General features: G+C 42.3%; 2 protein-coding genes across 4 annotated transcripts in view; one reads left to right on the top strand and one right to left on the bottom strand.

The window, feature by feature from the left end:
• The window catches only part of Rab6a (RAB6A, member RAS oncogene family), a 36,852-nt gene extending 31,063 nt beyond the window's left edge, over positions 1–5,789 (bottom strand). Inside the window, exons 1-2 of one of the 3 annotated variants that reach the window (XM_076548325.1) lie at positions 5,127–5,678; positions 724–768 (exon numbers count right to left, since the gene is read on the bottom strand). Coding sequence is in view for 2 of the 3 variants with exons in the window: in XM_006982140.4 (XP_006982202.1) it covers positions 5,127–5,196 (70 nt within the window). In the remaining variant the exon portion in view is untranslated. Of the gene's footprint in view, positions 1–723; positions 769–5,126 lie in introns of all 3 variants that reach the window. The other 2 variants (XM_006982140.4, XM_006982141.4) reach the window with 2 other exon arrangements.
• The window catches only part of Mrpl48 (mitochondrial ribosomal protein L48), a 64,964-nt gene continuing 56,587 nt past the window's right edge, over positions 5,195–13,571 (top strand). The window contains exons 1-2 of the mRNA XM_076559284.1: positions 5,195–5,466; positions 5,620–5,902. Coding sequence (XP_076415399.1) covers positions 5,195–5,466; positions 5,620–5,902 — 555 coding nt within the window. The remainder of the gene's footprint in view (positions 5,467–5,619; positions 5,903–13,571) is intronic.

The following is a 13,571-nucleotide window of genomic DNA, read 5'->3' as shown; positions in this document are numbered from 1 at the left end:
GGGCCAGCAAGATGGCTCAGTGGATAATACCTATGTGGCTGAGGAGAACCTGGAATTCCTGATCCTCTCTCTAGCCTCTACCTCCTAAGTACTGAGATTACAGGCAAGTACCACCATTTGTGGTTGGATTGGTAGTTCTTAAAAACTGTTGAGGACACTAAAGAATTCTATTTATGTAGACTGCATCAGTATTCAATACACTGAAATCTAACTATGAAAGATTAAAAGTACTTAATAGATCTAAAATAGTAATAAATCTCATTGCATGTCAACATAATTTTCATGAAAAGAACTATTTTACAAACAAAAACTTAATGAGAGTGGCATATTTTAAATTATTTGCAAAATTCCTTAATGTTTAACTCAACAGAAGATGGTTATATTCTTACAGCTGCTTCTGACATGTGTCACATACCAGGTAGGCTCTTAGAAACTACACTATTTACTTATAAGGTAATAAGAGTGGAAAAGCATATAATATCTTAATATTCTGGACCCCTATGGGGTTTATGGATACCCCCCCTTGCAGGTTCTTGTGAGATCTCTGGGGGTCAGTAGATCAGTTTGAGAACTACTAGATTAGATAGTTATTAGGCCATTTTGTCCTTCTTGTAGCTTCATTTTGCAAATTAAAGAGTCCCAATGGAAATATTTTCTGTATCTTATTTTTAAACCTTAAAACTTGATAGTTTTAAGTTTCCTATGTTAGTACTGGCCACTGACCTTTGGCAAATTACTCAACATCTTTTTATGTTTCAGCTTCCTTATCTATAAAATAAAAACAATAAACAGGACTTACTGTATATAGTGCTATTATGAAAATTAAATGTAAAAACTTTTCTAAGAGGTCTGGAAAATAGAGTGCTTAATAAACACTTAAGTACTTTACTGAAAAACTTTAAGTAGTTTAATAGACCCTATCCATAAGGAATTTTCAGAGAATACTCAATACCCAATACAAGAGGTTGACCTATACTATACTATTACAGTGTTCAATATCACTAGCCTCTTGACACTTTTTCCCTATCTAATACATTGCAGTTAAAAATGTTGACAGAATTATGGTATTATGAAGTGAAGTATTAGGTATGCATGTCTCCTTGCCATATTTCCTAATAATCAATAACAATTACATTTGCAGTAAAAATCATTGTAAACCACTTAATGACATTCCTAAAAGTCCCTCTGGCCTTCCAGACAATAGCCTGATAATAACAAAAGATTCTTCTGAAGGAGATTTTAGGACTTATATAGTTTAACATTCCTTTATCACATACTACTAAAATAAAAAGAAAATTGTCAAGATTCATGCCATTAACTAGATCTGTCAAGTATTGAAGCAATTCATCTTCATTATAGAGCAGAATATCTTTCATTTGAAAAGCTAAATAAAAACCATGTGACTATATCATCTGCATTATCTGATATACTTCTACAAATTATACTAACAGCAAATAAATTAATAGCTTTAACAAAAAACTTTAACCCAAAAAGAAAAAAAAGTGTAATATGCCGATAAATGCTTTTTTAGTGAAATGGTTAAGCCTCTAAATTACTAGTTCCCCTATCCAAACTCCAGCATCTGGAATTTCCTTGTATATAATCAAATAATGTGATTATACAATGTTATTACTAAACTATTAACTGCACGAGGGGAAAACATAGATTTTACCATAACAAAAAATATAGGCAATTAGCTTTGGCTGCTATTATATTTAACATTGTCCGGTCACCCAATATTTCTGAGCAGCTACCATGAGACTGGTTATATGCTAGGCAACAGGGGTTCAATGAACAAACAAAGATGATAATTTTTATTGATGGAACTTGCATTCTGTTCTGCCTTGGAAAACAGACAAAACAAACACACAAAATATTATAAATGTGGTAAATGCTATTAAGGAAACAAAGAAGGCTATGCCAAAGAGTACAGTCTTTAGAAGCTGAATTGTGAATTCTAACAGACCTAAAAATAAATAATTCATAGCAAGTTACATCAATGTAACATAGACTCTACAGATCTTTGCTAATGCATAAGAAAACTACAGACACTGACCGTGAAGACAGAAATCAATCTTTCAGTGTCAAAACTATTGGATGGCATTACTTAGCAATATGATGACCTCAAAAGATAATTAACCTCACAGTTCTAAACAGCAAAAAGCATGCAAGCATAATCCTAAAGTAAGCAAGTAAAATCTAAGGAGATATAACAACTTAATGTAATGTGGTATCTTGGAAGGAAAGCTGAAGCAGAAAAATATGGAGTTTTTAAAACTAAGGAAATCTGAATAAACAATGAATTTTAGTGAATAATAAGAAATCAATACTGAGCTACTAATTTTATATATGTACCTTACTAATGTAAGGCATTAGCTGGAAACGGTGCAGGATGCCTAGGTATCCTCTGTACTATCTTATTTTCTGTAAATGTAAAACTGTGCTAACATACAGAAACACACACATACATACACAGCTAAATCTAACCAGACATTTTATTTAGTAGCCACTTGGGAAGGCAGGGAATGCATGGAAAAGAATAGTTGATAAGTTATCTAAAGAAAGAAATGACAGAACCTGAGAGGCTGATGCAAGATCTCATACCTTCAAGGCCAGGCTGGGCTACACAGTAAGACTTTCTCTGTCTACACACACAACACACAACACACACACACACACACACACACACACACACACACACACACGAATATGAAAAAACTGTATTGAAAAACATTACTTAGTTTGCCAACTTAAAAAAAATGTCCTAGTGGCTGAGGATATAGCTCAGTATGTACAGTGCTCATTTGTACCACATAAAACCAAACACAGTGGCAAACACCTGTAATCCCAGTACTTGGGTGGAGGTAGGAGCATCAGATATTCAAAGCAAGCCTTGTCTATATAGAGTTCATTGGCTAGTCTTATTACATGAGACTGCCTGAAAAAGAAATTAATTTCAAAATAGAAAAAAAAGAAATAATAAAATGGATTTTGTAGCTCACCCCTGACATCCCAGTACTCAGAAGCTGAGGCAGGAGGATTCCAAATTTGCAGCCAGCCTAAGCTACCAGAATGTAACTCTATCTTGAAAAAAAAAAAAAAAGTAATGAGAAAGAAATTCAAGTCATAAAACCCTAATATTTACAACATAAACACTCAAGAGATTCAAAGGATACCTGGACACAGTACAAGTTAAGATCTCTCCTCATGCTAAAAACTTCAATAGAAAGATTGATAGATTTTATGCAAACTAAGTAGTCCAGTACACAATATGAGGCGGTCAACAAGCTCCCTAGACTGCACAATAAGCACATTCAAACCTATTTATTAGGTACTCATCTAAGAAAATGTGTATTTTATTTTAAAAATTGTAATCATATTTTTTTTTTCATTGTAGGTGGGTGTTCATGGAGATCAGAGGACAACTTTTGGGAGTCGGTTCTCCCCTTCTCTGAATTTAGGTTGTCAAGCGTGGTGGTGAGAACCTGTTTTACTCACTGAGCCATCTTGCTGGCCTGGAAACGTCTATACTAAAATATCCATAAGCAAACAGGAGGGACATGATCTTTCCATCCTACAAGGCTGTAAGGAAGTCAAAACTAAACACACAAGAAGAAAAATTATTTCCCAGGTCCAGCTGAAGGCCAAATTACCACCAGTGTTAACTTGCTATAAAGCTCCAAACTGGTATAAATAGTTCAAGCTAATAATAAAACCTAAGAATATTTTATCAGTTTCCACCCGAAATAATGTTTTCCATAACTTCATCTAAAATACCCAGTAGGTATTCCATGTTTGATTACTTGGAACTAATCCCCCCGTGTGTGAATTTTAATGGTCGTCATGAAAAAATATGGAGGGAAAAAGGAAGATTATAATATCTGAATCGTCGTTTGTATAATACAGAATAAAGCTGTTGGCACATATAATCTTAATGACAACCATCACAAAATTAGGACCCTGTAGCTAATAGGAAGTACAGTGACTGCAGAACCTTGACCAGGTAAATGACATTACAATTTCACTCACAAGACCCTACAAAATATTAAGTATAAAATAATCAGTTAGCTCAAATGGTATTCAAATCTAATTTAGAGAGCTAGATGACGGATCTATTACTACCCTACTACCCAAAGGCAAGCCTACAAAACAAAAATGCTTGTTAAAGCCTTTCTCACATGCATCATAAATATGTAATTGGAAAATACTCAAGAAAAAAATGAATAATTAACATGTCACCCGTTAATCCCTGCTTGTATCATCATGAAGATACTCAAATGATGTTTCATGTTGAAACGAGAAAAAATGGAAGTCAGGTGAGAAAAATTCGAAGTGAACTGATCATGACATAGCATCTGGCAGAGATCGAAGAGGCATCAACACTGCCAAAAGAATTGTCAATGATGAAAATCAAAAGAAATAGGGTTTTCCAACCAGTCCCTGCCCAAGGGGCAAAAATCGTCACTGCCAACGCCACCTCTTTTCAAGTCGCTTCGAGTTGAATACATTAACTCTCTGACCCTAACTAATTCTTCATTTAGGCGAAAACTGGGCGAGAATTGTTGTTGTTTTTTTTTTTCCTATGACCACCACTTCCCACCTTCCGGGAGACCGGTACAACTCGGAGCAAAGCCTCAGGGGAAAACAACGCCCAGATCCCACCCTCCTTCAGCCAAGGTTGAAGAGGGGCCTGTTCCCCGGAGTGGGGGGGCTTCCCGGAGCGGGACCTCACTCGCAGCTCCAGTGGGAACCGGGAAAGGGGGCAAGGAATAAGGGTGGGGCCCCAGAAAGCCGGCAGGGGTGAAGGAGACCACGCAGAGCCGAGGAAGAAAGGGATGGACAGGGGGCTGGGCGGGGTGAGGGCTGCGGAGGACAGAGCGGCCCGAGAGGGCCTGGCTGCGGGCGGCGGGGTCGGGACGGCGACCGGTTAGGGTCCAAGCCAAAAGCCCGATGGATCCTAGCGAGGAGGAGCTGGGGGCGAGCAGCAGCCAGAGGACCCCGGAGAAGGGCTGGGGGGGGGGGGGGAGCGAGGCCGGCGGGGAGCCTCGGTGGCCAGAAGGGCCGCACTGGGGGCGGTGCGGGGAAGCCGCGGCCCGCTGCCAGGAGCGGGGGAGCCGCGCACTCACCGCTCTGCTCCCCCAGGAACACCAGCTTGAATTTCCTCAGCGGATTCCCGAAGTCTCCGCCCGCGGACATGATGGAGCCGGAGGAGCCGCCGCCGCCGCCTCAGCCCACAGACCTCTCCCAGACCGCTGCAGCTCCCACCGGCTGGCGAAGAGGGCCGAGCGGAAGGGCAGCCGCCGAGTCCTCTCGGCCCCTGCAGGAGGGCCAGGCGGAGGGGCGAGGCTCGACTCTCCACCGACCGGCAGCCGCCGCCGCCGCCGCCGCCTCCCCGCAGAGTCGCCTAGCACCGTGCGAGGCCCGCGGCCGCGAAGGGACGCAGGGCGGTGTCGGGGGCAGCCAGGGGTGCGCTCGGGCTTCGCTAGCCTAGCGCCGTTCCTTCCTTCAGAACGCCGCGCCGAGACTGAGGTGAGAGAGGAGGAGGAGGAGGAGGGTGGCGGGGCGAGCGCCGCAGACGCGTCTGGGATCCTAGCACGCGCAGCGCTCGGGCTCCCACAGCCGCCGCCGCCGCCGCCGCCACCGCCGCCGCCGCAGCCCAACCCGCCGAGTGCGCGAGCCTCTGGCGCGGTGCGGGGCGAGTCCGGGCGCGAGCCTGCCGGCCTCGGGCGTGCGTGCGTGCGTGCGCGTGCGCGAGCGCGCCACCGCCAGAGCCTTCCTGGTTTCTTTCCCCCCCCCCCCCCCCCCCCCGCTCTCCCTGCTCCTCCTGGGCGGCGGAGAAAGGGGCCGCTCAGGTTTCGACGGGCATCTGGAGGAGCCAGGAGGAGGCGGGACCGAGTTCCGGGTAAGCGAGGGGAGTGGGGAGGGACGCTTACGTCACTGACCAGGTGAGCCAATCGGAAAAAGCGGAGCGCGGGCAGACGCGGAGTGAGGTGGCGGCGCGAGAGCGCGCGCGCGCCCCTCGCGCGGGGAGGGGGGAGGGGGGAGGAAGGCATAGGGCCCCGGCGGCCATAGCAAGTGTGGCGCGCGATTGGAGGAGGGAGGAGGGAAAAGAAGGTGGGACGGAGGCGGGGCCGGAACCAAGGTGAAAGGACCGCAGCAATGCGTGGGTGGGGTGGGGTTGTGCAAAGGTGTATCATAGGTGATAAACGTTTAACGTTGCTTCTTCGCCTTCCCCAGTTCTGCCTTTCAACCCACTTGCTCTGTCTTTCTAAACGTAATCCCTTGCTCGGCATCTTCCTATATACATTCTCTTCCGTTGCTCCGTGGAGTTTCATAACTACCAGTGGCAGGTCTTCTCCATTTTGTGGGTGAGGAAACTGGAGCCCAGCAGGAGGAAATGACTTGCAAAATCCATAGAGCCATAAAATGAAATCCAGGTTTTCTTATTTGAACCTCTGTTACCTCCTTATTGTTAAGCCATCTAATTCCCTGGTGTCTGTTGGCTTGATCCTCTGTTGAGTGGCCCGTGTTCTTAGGTGTCGGTAACGTCACTTGATGACCATCTTCTACATGCTAGAAACAGGTTTAGATGTCATATAAACCAAACCCCTCATATTACAGATAAACGACTGCCCACATAGGGATGGTCCTTTGGAAAAGGTCACACAACATACTAGTGGAGAGCCTCAACAAGATCTCAGATCTGAGGAAGGAATGTTTAATAGATCGTTTCCCCTTAAAGCAGGACCTCTGCATATGCTTGAGTGGGCCTCCCTTAAATTAGCCATTCGAAACATTTCCATTTTTCTGCAGATTGTCAACCTGATTCACGATCCAATAGGATAATGGTGAATGCCATAAGAAAACGTGAACTAAGCATAATGTGGACAATTACATAACAAATAAAATTAAATGTAAGTTTCATCAAAATGGAATCCCTGAAAACAGTATCAGACAGAAACAGAGTAAATTATGAATTTAAAAATTAAATAAAAGTGTTGAAGTTAAAAACATATCAAAATCTCAGGTTTTAATTTTAAAAAGTCTATGTATAGTATCTAATACATGTTAATGACAAGGCCAAGCAAGAACCTTTCCAAATGCAGGATGTCTGGCTGACCAAAAATAAATTTAGAGAGAAAAGAAGTTCTGAAAGTGTCATCTATTCTGACCTATCAAGGACAGGACTATATCTTAGAACCTTCTCTGCCAAAATGTACTGTCTGGAGCTGGGAATAGCTCAGGATAGAGCACTTCCTTAGCATGCTTAAAGCATTAGGTTCAACCCTAGCACCAAATCAAGCAATCAATAATAAAGAATTAAAAATAAAAAGAATTACTTCCGGGCAGTTCCTCTCAACCAAGAGGCAGGATTTTTTGTTTTTGTTTTTTAGGGACAGGGTTTCTCTTTGTAGTCCTGGCTGTCCTGGAACTCACTCTGTAGACCAGGTTGGCCTCGAACTCACAGAGATCCACCTGCCTCTGCCTCCTTAGTTCTGGGATTAAAGGAGTGCGCCACACCACCTGGCAAGTGGCAGGCTTTTTAATATATATCTAAAATGAAAAAGTAAAAACTGAGTCATAACATAGATATTTGAGTTTTAAAAATATTTTAAATCACATGAATGGCTCACACCTTTAATCCCAGCACTCTAGTGGCTGGTACTGGATGATGGAGAGTTTAAGACCACCCTGGACTACCTGGCAAAACCTTTAAAAAACAAAACTAGTCAAGTCTGGTTGTTCTTGATATAATCCCAACAGGAGGTCAAGCCTGGGTTACATGATTAATATTAGGTGGGCCTAAATTTCAGCAGAAGACACTGTCTCAAAAGAAGAAGAGGAAGAGGGAGAAACTGAAGTTGTTGTTTTGATTTTACAAGTAGCTTGGCAGGTTAGATAGGACACCCCCAACAGTAACCCAGAATCCTAGCACACAAAGAACAGTTAGTAACAAGAAACTCCTTCTCAAATGCTTTTGTAAAACAAAACTGACAAGTACCAGGTTTTCTTTGTTTCCTTAAATAGCCTTTAGAGTAACATCTGAGGAGTCTAAGTGCTTTGTACTTCCTCCAGAACTTTATGAATCAATTCCTTCCTGCTGCTTTGTTTCTGTAGTCACCTGGACAGCTGGGCTGTTAGGAAGAGAGGGCTGGTATAATAGAATCCTGACCTCAAATATTTTAAAAGTTGATGCCACTCTTTTTGTCCCCTTTCTCTATCTTCCTGGATCTCACAGTGTTGTCCTGGCTGAACCAAAATTCAAGCAATAATGCATCACTCTAAAGGAGATGGGACTCAGGTGCATCCGGCTAGACTTTCATTTTACATTGATGCATGTAAATCACAGATTTTGCCTTCAGAGATCTGAGTATGGGGAATTGAACCTAGGGTCAAGAGTATCCTTAACCTATCTGCAGAGATCTTTCTTTCTATATTTAAATTTAGTTTTTGTTTCTTTCTTTCTTTTTCTTTTCCTTTCTTTTTCTTTTTTCTTTTTTTGTTGAAGATTTATTATGTGTCCAGTGTTCTGCCTGCCATGTATACCTGCACACCAGAAGAGGGCACCAGATCTCATTACAGATGGTTGTGAGCCACCATGTGATTGCTGGGAATTGAACTCAAGTCCTCTGGAAGAGCAGCCAGTGCTCTTAACCTCTGAGCCATCTCTCCAGCCTTGGTGTTTGTTTCTTTAAAGCAGAGCCTCACTGGGTAGCCTTAGCTGGCCTAAAACTCACTATGTAGATCAAACTGGCCTCAAAATTACGGAGATCCAGCCGGGCGTTGGTGGCGCACGCCTTTAATCCCAGCACTCGGGAGGCAGAGCCAGGCGGATCTCTGTGAGTTCGAGGCCAGCCTGGGCTACCGAGTGAGCTCCAGGAAAGGCGCAAAGCTACACAGAGAAACCCTGTCTCGAAAAACCAAAAAAAAAAAAAAAAATTACGGAGATCCACCTGCTTCTGCTTCCTGGATGCTGGGATTAAAGGTGTGCACCACAATGCCCAGACAGAGATCTTTTTTAAAAAAAATTATTTTTGTTATTGTGCATGTGTGGAGCACAACTTTCAGGAGATAATTCTCTCCTTCCACTGTGGGTCTCAGGGATTTAACTCAAGTTGCCAGACTTCTCATGGCAAGGACTTTTACCTCCTCAGCCATCTTGCTGGCCATAGACATCTTTTTTTTTTTTTTTTTTTTTGGTTTTTCGAGACAGGGTTTCTCTGCGTAGCTTTGCGCCTTTCCTGGAACTCACTTGGTAGCCCAGGCTGGCCTCGAACTCGCAGAGATCCGCCTGCCTCTGCCTCCCAAGTGCTGGGATTAAAGGCGTGCGCCACCACCGCCCCTAGCCATAGACATCTTAACAGTCTAAGAGGTGCCTGTGTGCAGAGTAAGTGCTACAGGGTTCAACACTTAGAAAATTACTTCTGAGAAGAAGGAGTTAGAGGTCTGTATTTTGTATCTTTTATTTTTATATGTTTATTCTTGGAGAACTGTAATCTGAGACCTGTAAGTATGTCCAGGAATCTTATATAGAAATTGTAATAAAAATGTAACTCACTTTCTTCACCCAGAGAGAAATTTTCTTTTTCTTCCTCCACACCATCTGTCTGTCTGTCTTCCTTCCTTCCTTCCTTTCTTTTTTTATTTTTGTTGTTGTTTTTGAGACAGGGTCTCTTTATGTAGTTCTGGCTGTCCTGGAACTCACTATGTAGTCCAGGCTGGCTTTGAACTCAGAGCTCCACCTACCCCTGCCTCACAAGTGCTGGGAATTAAGGCCTGTGCTGCCATGTCAGCTAAAACTTTTCTTGAAAGAGGTCTGTGATTTCTCTTTTTGAAACAGGGTCTTTCTGTGTAGCCCAGGCAAGCCTGGAACTCCTGATCTTCCTGCTCAGTCTGCCAAGTGCTAGGACTAGAGGCATGTACTTCCACACCCAGTGATCTTGTATTATTCTCTATGGTAGACACTGTTAATTGCCCACCTGAGAATGAACAAAACACACATACTTTCCTTCAGCTAAGGGACAGGCACATGACACAGTCTGAAGCAATCAGAAATGAAGGAGATGACCTAGAGGGTTTTAAGACAAAAATTTATTCCTTAATAAAAAGGTGCAGTTGAAGAAAACCTGCCCTTTTTCTGCCTTTGCATATGACTGTTCAAGAAATCGATAGTTATAGTTAATACTGTTTTTGTGAACATTCGTACGTAACTGTGAGTGTAAAACATCAGCCCACTGATGACAGCTAATCAGGGAGGCCAGAGGGATCCTGAGCCAATGTATCAAGTCTGGAACTTGCCTTTCTCTGAATTTCTTTTTAGTAAAATGATAAATGTCCTTATAATTGACAATGTCTTTATGGTGTATAGATACTTTACATTTCTTTGTATTATGAGAGATGAAATTGTCATCTTTAGATTCTCAAAGCCCTAACAGTTTCTTGAATGTTATGCCTGTGATGTTGTGTACATAGCTATACCATAGTAGTAGTTATCAAGATGGAACTGCCTTTTCCTGTTTACTACTCCCTAAAAAAGATTTATTGCTCTTATAGAGGCAGGAAATCAATAGAAAGAGAAAAAATGTCCAGGTAAAAGGACTGGAACCACATTGCTCGTATTTGAAACAAATAATAATAGCTCTGGCAGGAATTCAAATTCCATCAAATGTGATGGCCATCCAACCCACTCTACAGTGGTAATCATTGCTAAAAAATAATAGTGGTTCAATAAATAGCATAAAAATGAAGGATGCTCAATAACTCAAGGAGGCCAATTAAAAGAGTACCAATTACTATATAAAGTGTGTTTAAGTTGTCTCATTTCAAAAGGACCATACAGAAAAAAAGAGTACCTTATATTAAAACCTTTTGTCAGTAATTAGCATACACAAGGCCCTGGGTTCAACCTCTAGCATCCAAACAAACAGACAGAAGCCCCATAGAGGGAAAAAGAAACCACCCTCTTTTTCAAGTATATTGACCTGTAGAGTAACCTATAATTATGTACCATGAGACAAGAATAAAGATTATTTAGTGGGAGTTGGAGAGCTGGGCTTAGCAGTTAAGAGCACTGGCTGCTTTTCCAAAGGACCTGGGTTCAATTTCCAGTACTCACATGGCCCCTCACAACTGTCTGTAACTCCAGTTCCAAGGTATCTGGTGTCCTCTTCTGGCCTCCCCAGGCATAAGGCATGCAAGTGGTGCACTGATACATATGCAGGCAAAATACCCATGGCCATAAAAATTTTTTTAAAACATTTTTTAACAGATTATTTAGTCAAAGTGAAGGAAAGGGTGATAGAACTTAAATGAATGACCTTCCCTGTAATTATAGCCAACCCACAGCTAAGAAGATATTTCTGCTACAGATTGATCTACAGAATCTATTTTTGATAATTCAATTTTGTTCTGTTCATGTGAATCATGGCCATGTTATGAATAATGTGGTTTTTCAAGCCTGAGAAGTGGGGTGTTGCTTCCAGGTTTTGCCATTTCGGCAGGGAAAGATCTTGCTCCTCATTATACTAGGGCCAGAATGTGTAAAACTTGACACATTGCTGGAGCCTTCCTCTCCCTGTTCTCTCCCCCACAAATAAAATCTCCTCTAAGACATCCAGGAGAATGAATCACTCCACCTGCTACGAAGAGATACTCACCCTCGCAATGGAAGAGAACAACTGCTTTCACTGCTGTTTATAGAAAGAACACAGCATCTCAGGACAAGAAACTCAGAACAGCCCTGCCGCACTGAAATACCAGCAGGCAAACGGCAGCTTGCAAAGAAGCCAAGAGAACCTGCCTGTCTGTGCATGTGCATGCGCACACGCATTTGAACAGCACAAATTAGGATGTTATTATATTACATAAAAATCAAAAGGTAGGCCACAAATGGTGGTGCAAGCCTTTACATATATTTGTGAATTAAAGACCACTCTGGTGTATATAAAGTGAGTTCTAAGCCAGCTAGGGCTAGACAGTAAGACCCTATCTCAAAACTAACTAAATAGATGAATGAATAAGGCATCAAAATCATTATAGAAATCAGCTCGAACTATCCAATGACGTAATGAGCAACAACATCTTGGAGAAAAATCTGAACAAAGTTTCAGTTCTAAGGTGATGAATTAAAGATATTTCCACCTCATTCCTTTTCTGAAACTATTTCAGTTAAAAAATAATAATTCAATTGCAAACTCAGGCTCTGATTTTTTACCCAAGAGCCATAATATTTTACATTGAGAAACAAAGACTAAGCAAAAGTAACTAACTAACTAGAGTGTTAGTAACTACTGAAGGGGAAAATAACATGAAGCAGGCCAACTGGCTAAGAGAGGCCCAGAAAGGATCATGAGTGTGAAACACCAGGTGCCGTGTTAGAGAATTCTCACGTCAGGCCGAAAATGCAGTCAAAATAAGATATTTTCATCTCACTGATCCTACTTTCTGTCTTCCTGGCTTCACTTGACATATAGCTGCTATTTCTGTTGTCCTGGTTTGAGACTGTCAAAGTCAGAGTGTGGGCTGGATGTGGTGACACACACTTTTAATCACAGCATTCAGGAAGCAGAGGCAGGTGGATCTCTGTGAGTTTGAGGCCAACCTGATCTAAATAGCAAGTTCTGAGGATAGCCAGGTCTACATAGGGAGACCCTTTCTCAAGAACAATAATAACAATAGGTAATATAAAAGTGGAGTTTAAGAAATCAAAAGGGAAGATAATTGCTAAGTCTCCTTACACAGACTTATTTGCTTTGCACACAGCCTTTGCACACATACCTTATTTGTGGTATTACTTTGCACACAGCACTGTCTGAGTCCTCTCACATGCTCTGGGTGTTTTGTTGTTACTTCTGTACTGTTAGAAGGCAGAGAGCTCCATGAATGGGCTTTTCCATAAACAGAAAGAGGCCTTCTTCTCTTAACACATTTTTTTCTTTTTAAATCTTTTGGGACAGGGTTTCTCTGTGTAATTTTTAGTGCCTGTCCTGGATCTCGCTCTGTAGACCAGCCTGGCCTCGAACTCACAGACAACCGCTTGACTCTGCCTCCCGAGTGCTAGAATTAAAGGCATGTGCCACCACTGCCTGGTCATTTTTTATTTTTTGAGAAAGGGTCTCATTATGTAACCCTGGCTGGCCTGCAACTTGCTATGTAGACTAGGCTGACTTAAACTTAAAGAGATCTGCCTGCCTCTGCCTCCTGAGTGCTGGCATTAAAGCCATGTGTTACCATGCCTGACCTCCAGAGACTTTTAATGACGGGACACACACACACACACACACACACACACACACACACACACACACACAGAGCTCCCTCTTTCCCATACACACATATAATCCATTCATGAACCTCCTGGTGGGAGCTTTTCATCTGGAAGAAACAGAACACTTAACTCTAAATGGTGTGAAGAATAGGGTTAATCACAAGTCTCAGGCTAGGAGAACTCCAGGGGTGATTAATGACCCTTAGCCATGTTGATAAGGATCAAGATCTTCTATCTTTCTGTCTTTCTGCTTGCCTTCCTCAGAATTCTGACTTGGATGTTAGGTTCTAGCAAGATGATTGAC

Source organism: Peromyscus maniculatus, chromosome 1, assembly GCF_049852395.1.
Source record: "Peromyscus maniculatus bairdii isolate BWxNUB_F1_BW_parent chromosome 1, HU_Pman_BW_mat_3.1, whole genome shotgun sequence".
NCBI classification, from domain to species: domain Eukaryota; kingdom Metazoa; phylum Chordata; class Mammalia; order Rodentia; family Cricetidae; genus Peromyscus; species Peromyscus maniculatus.
Note: the sequence above shows the minus strand (reverse complement) of the source record. Positions and strands in the feature narration are given on the sequence as shown.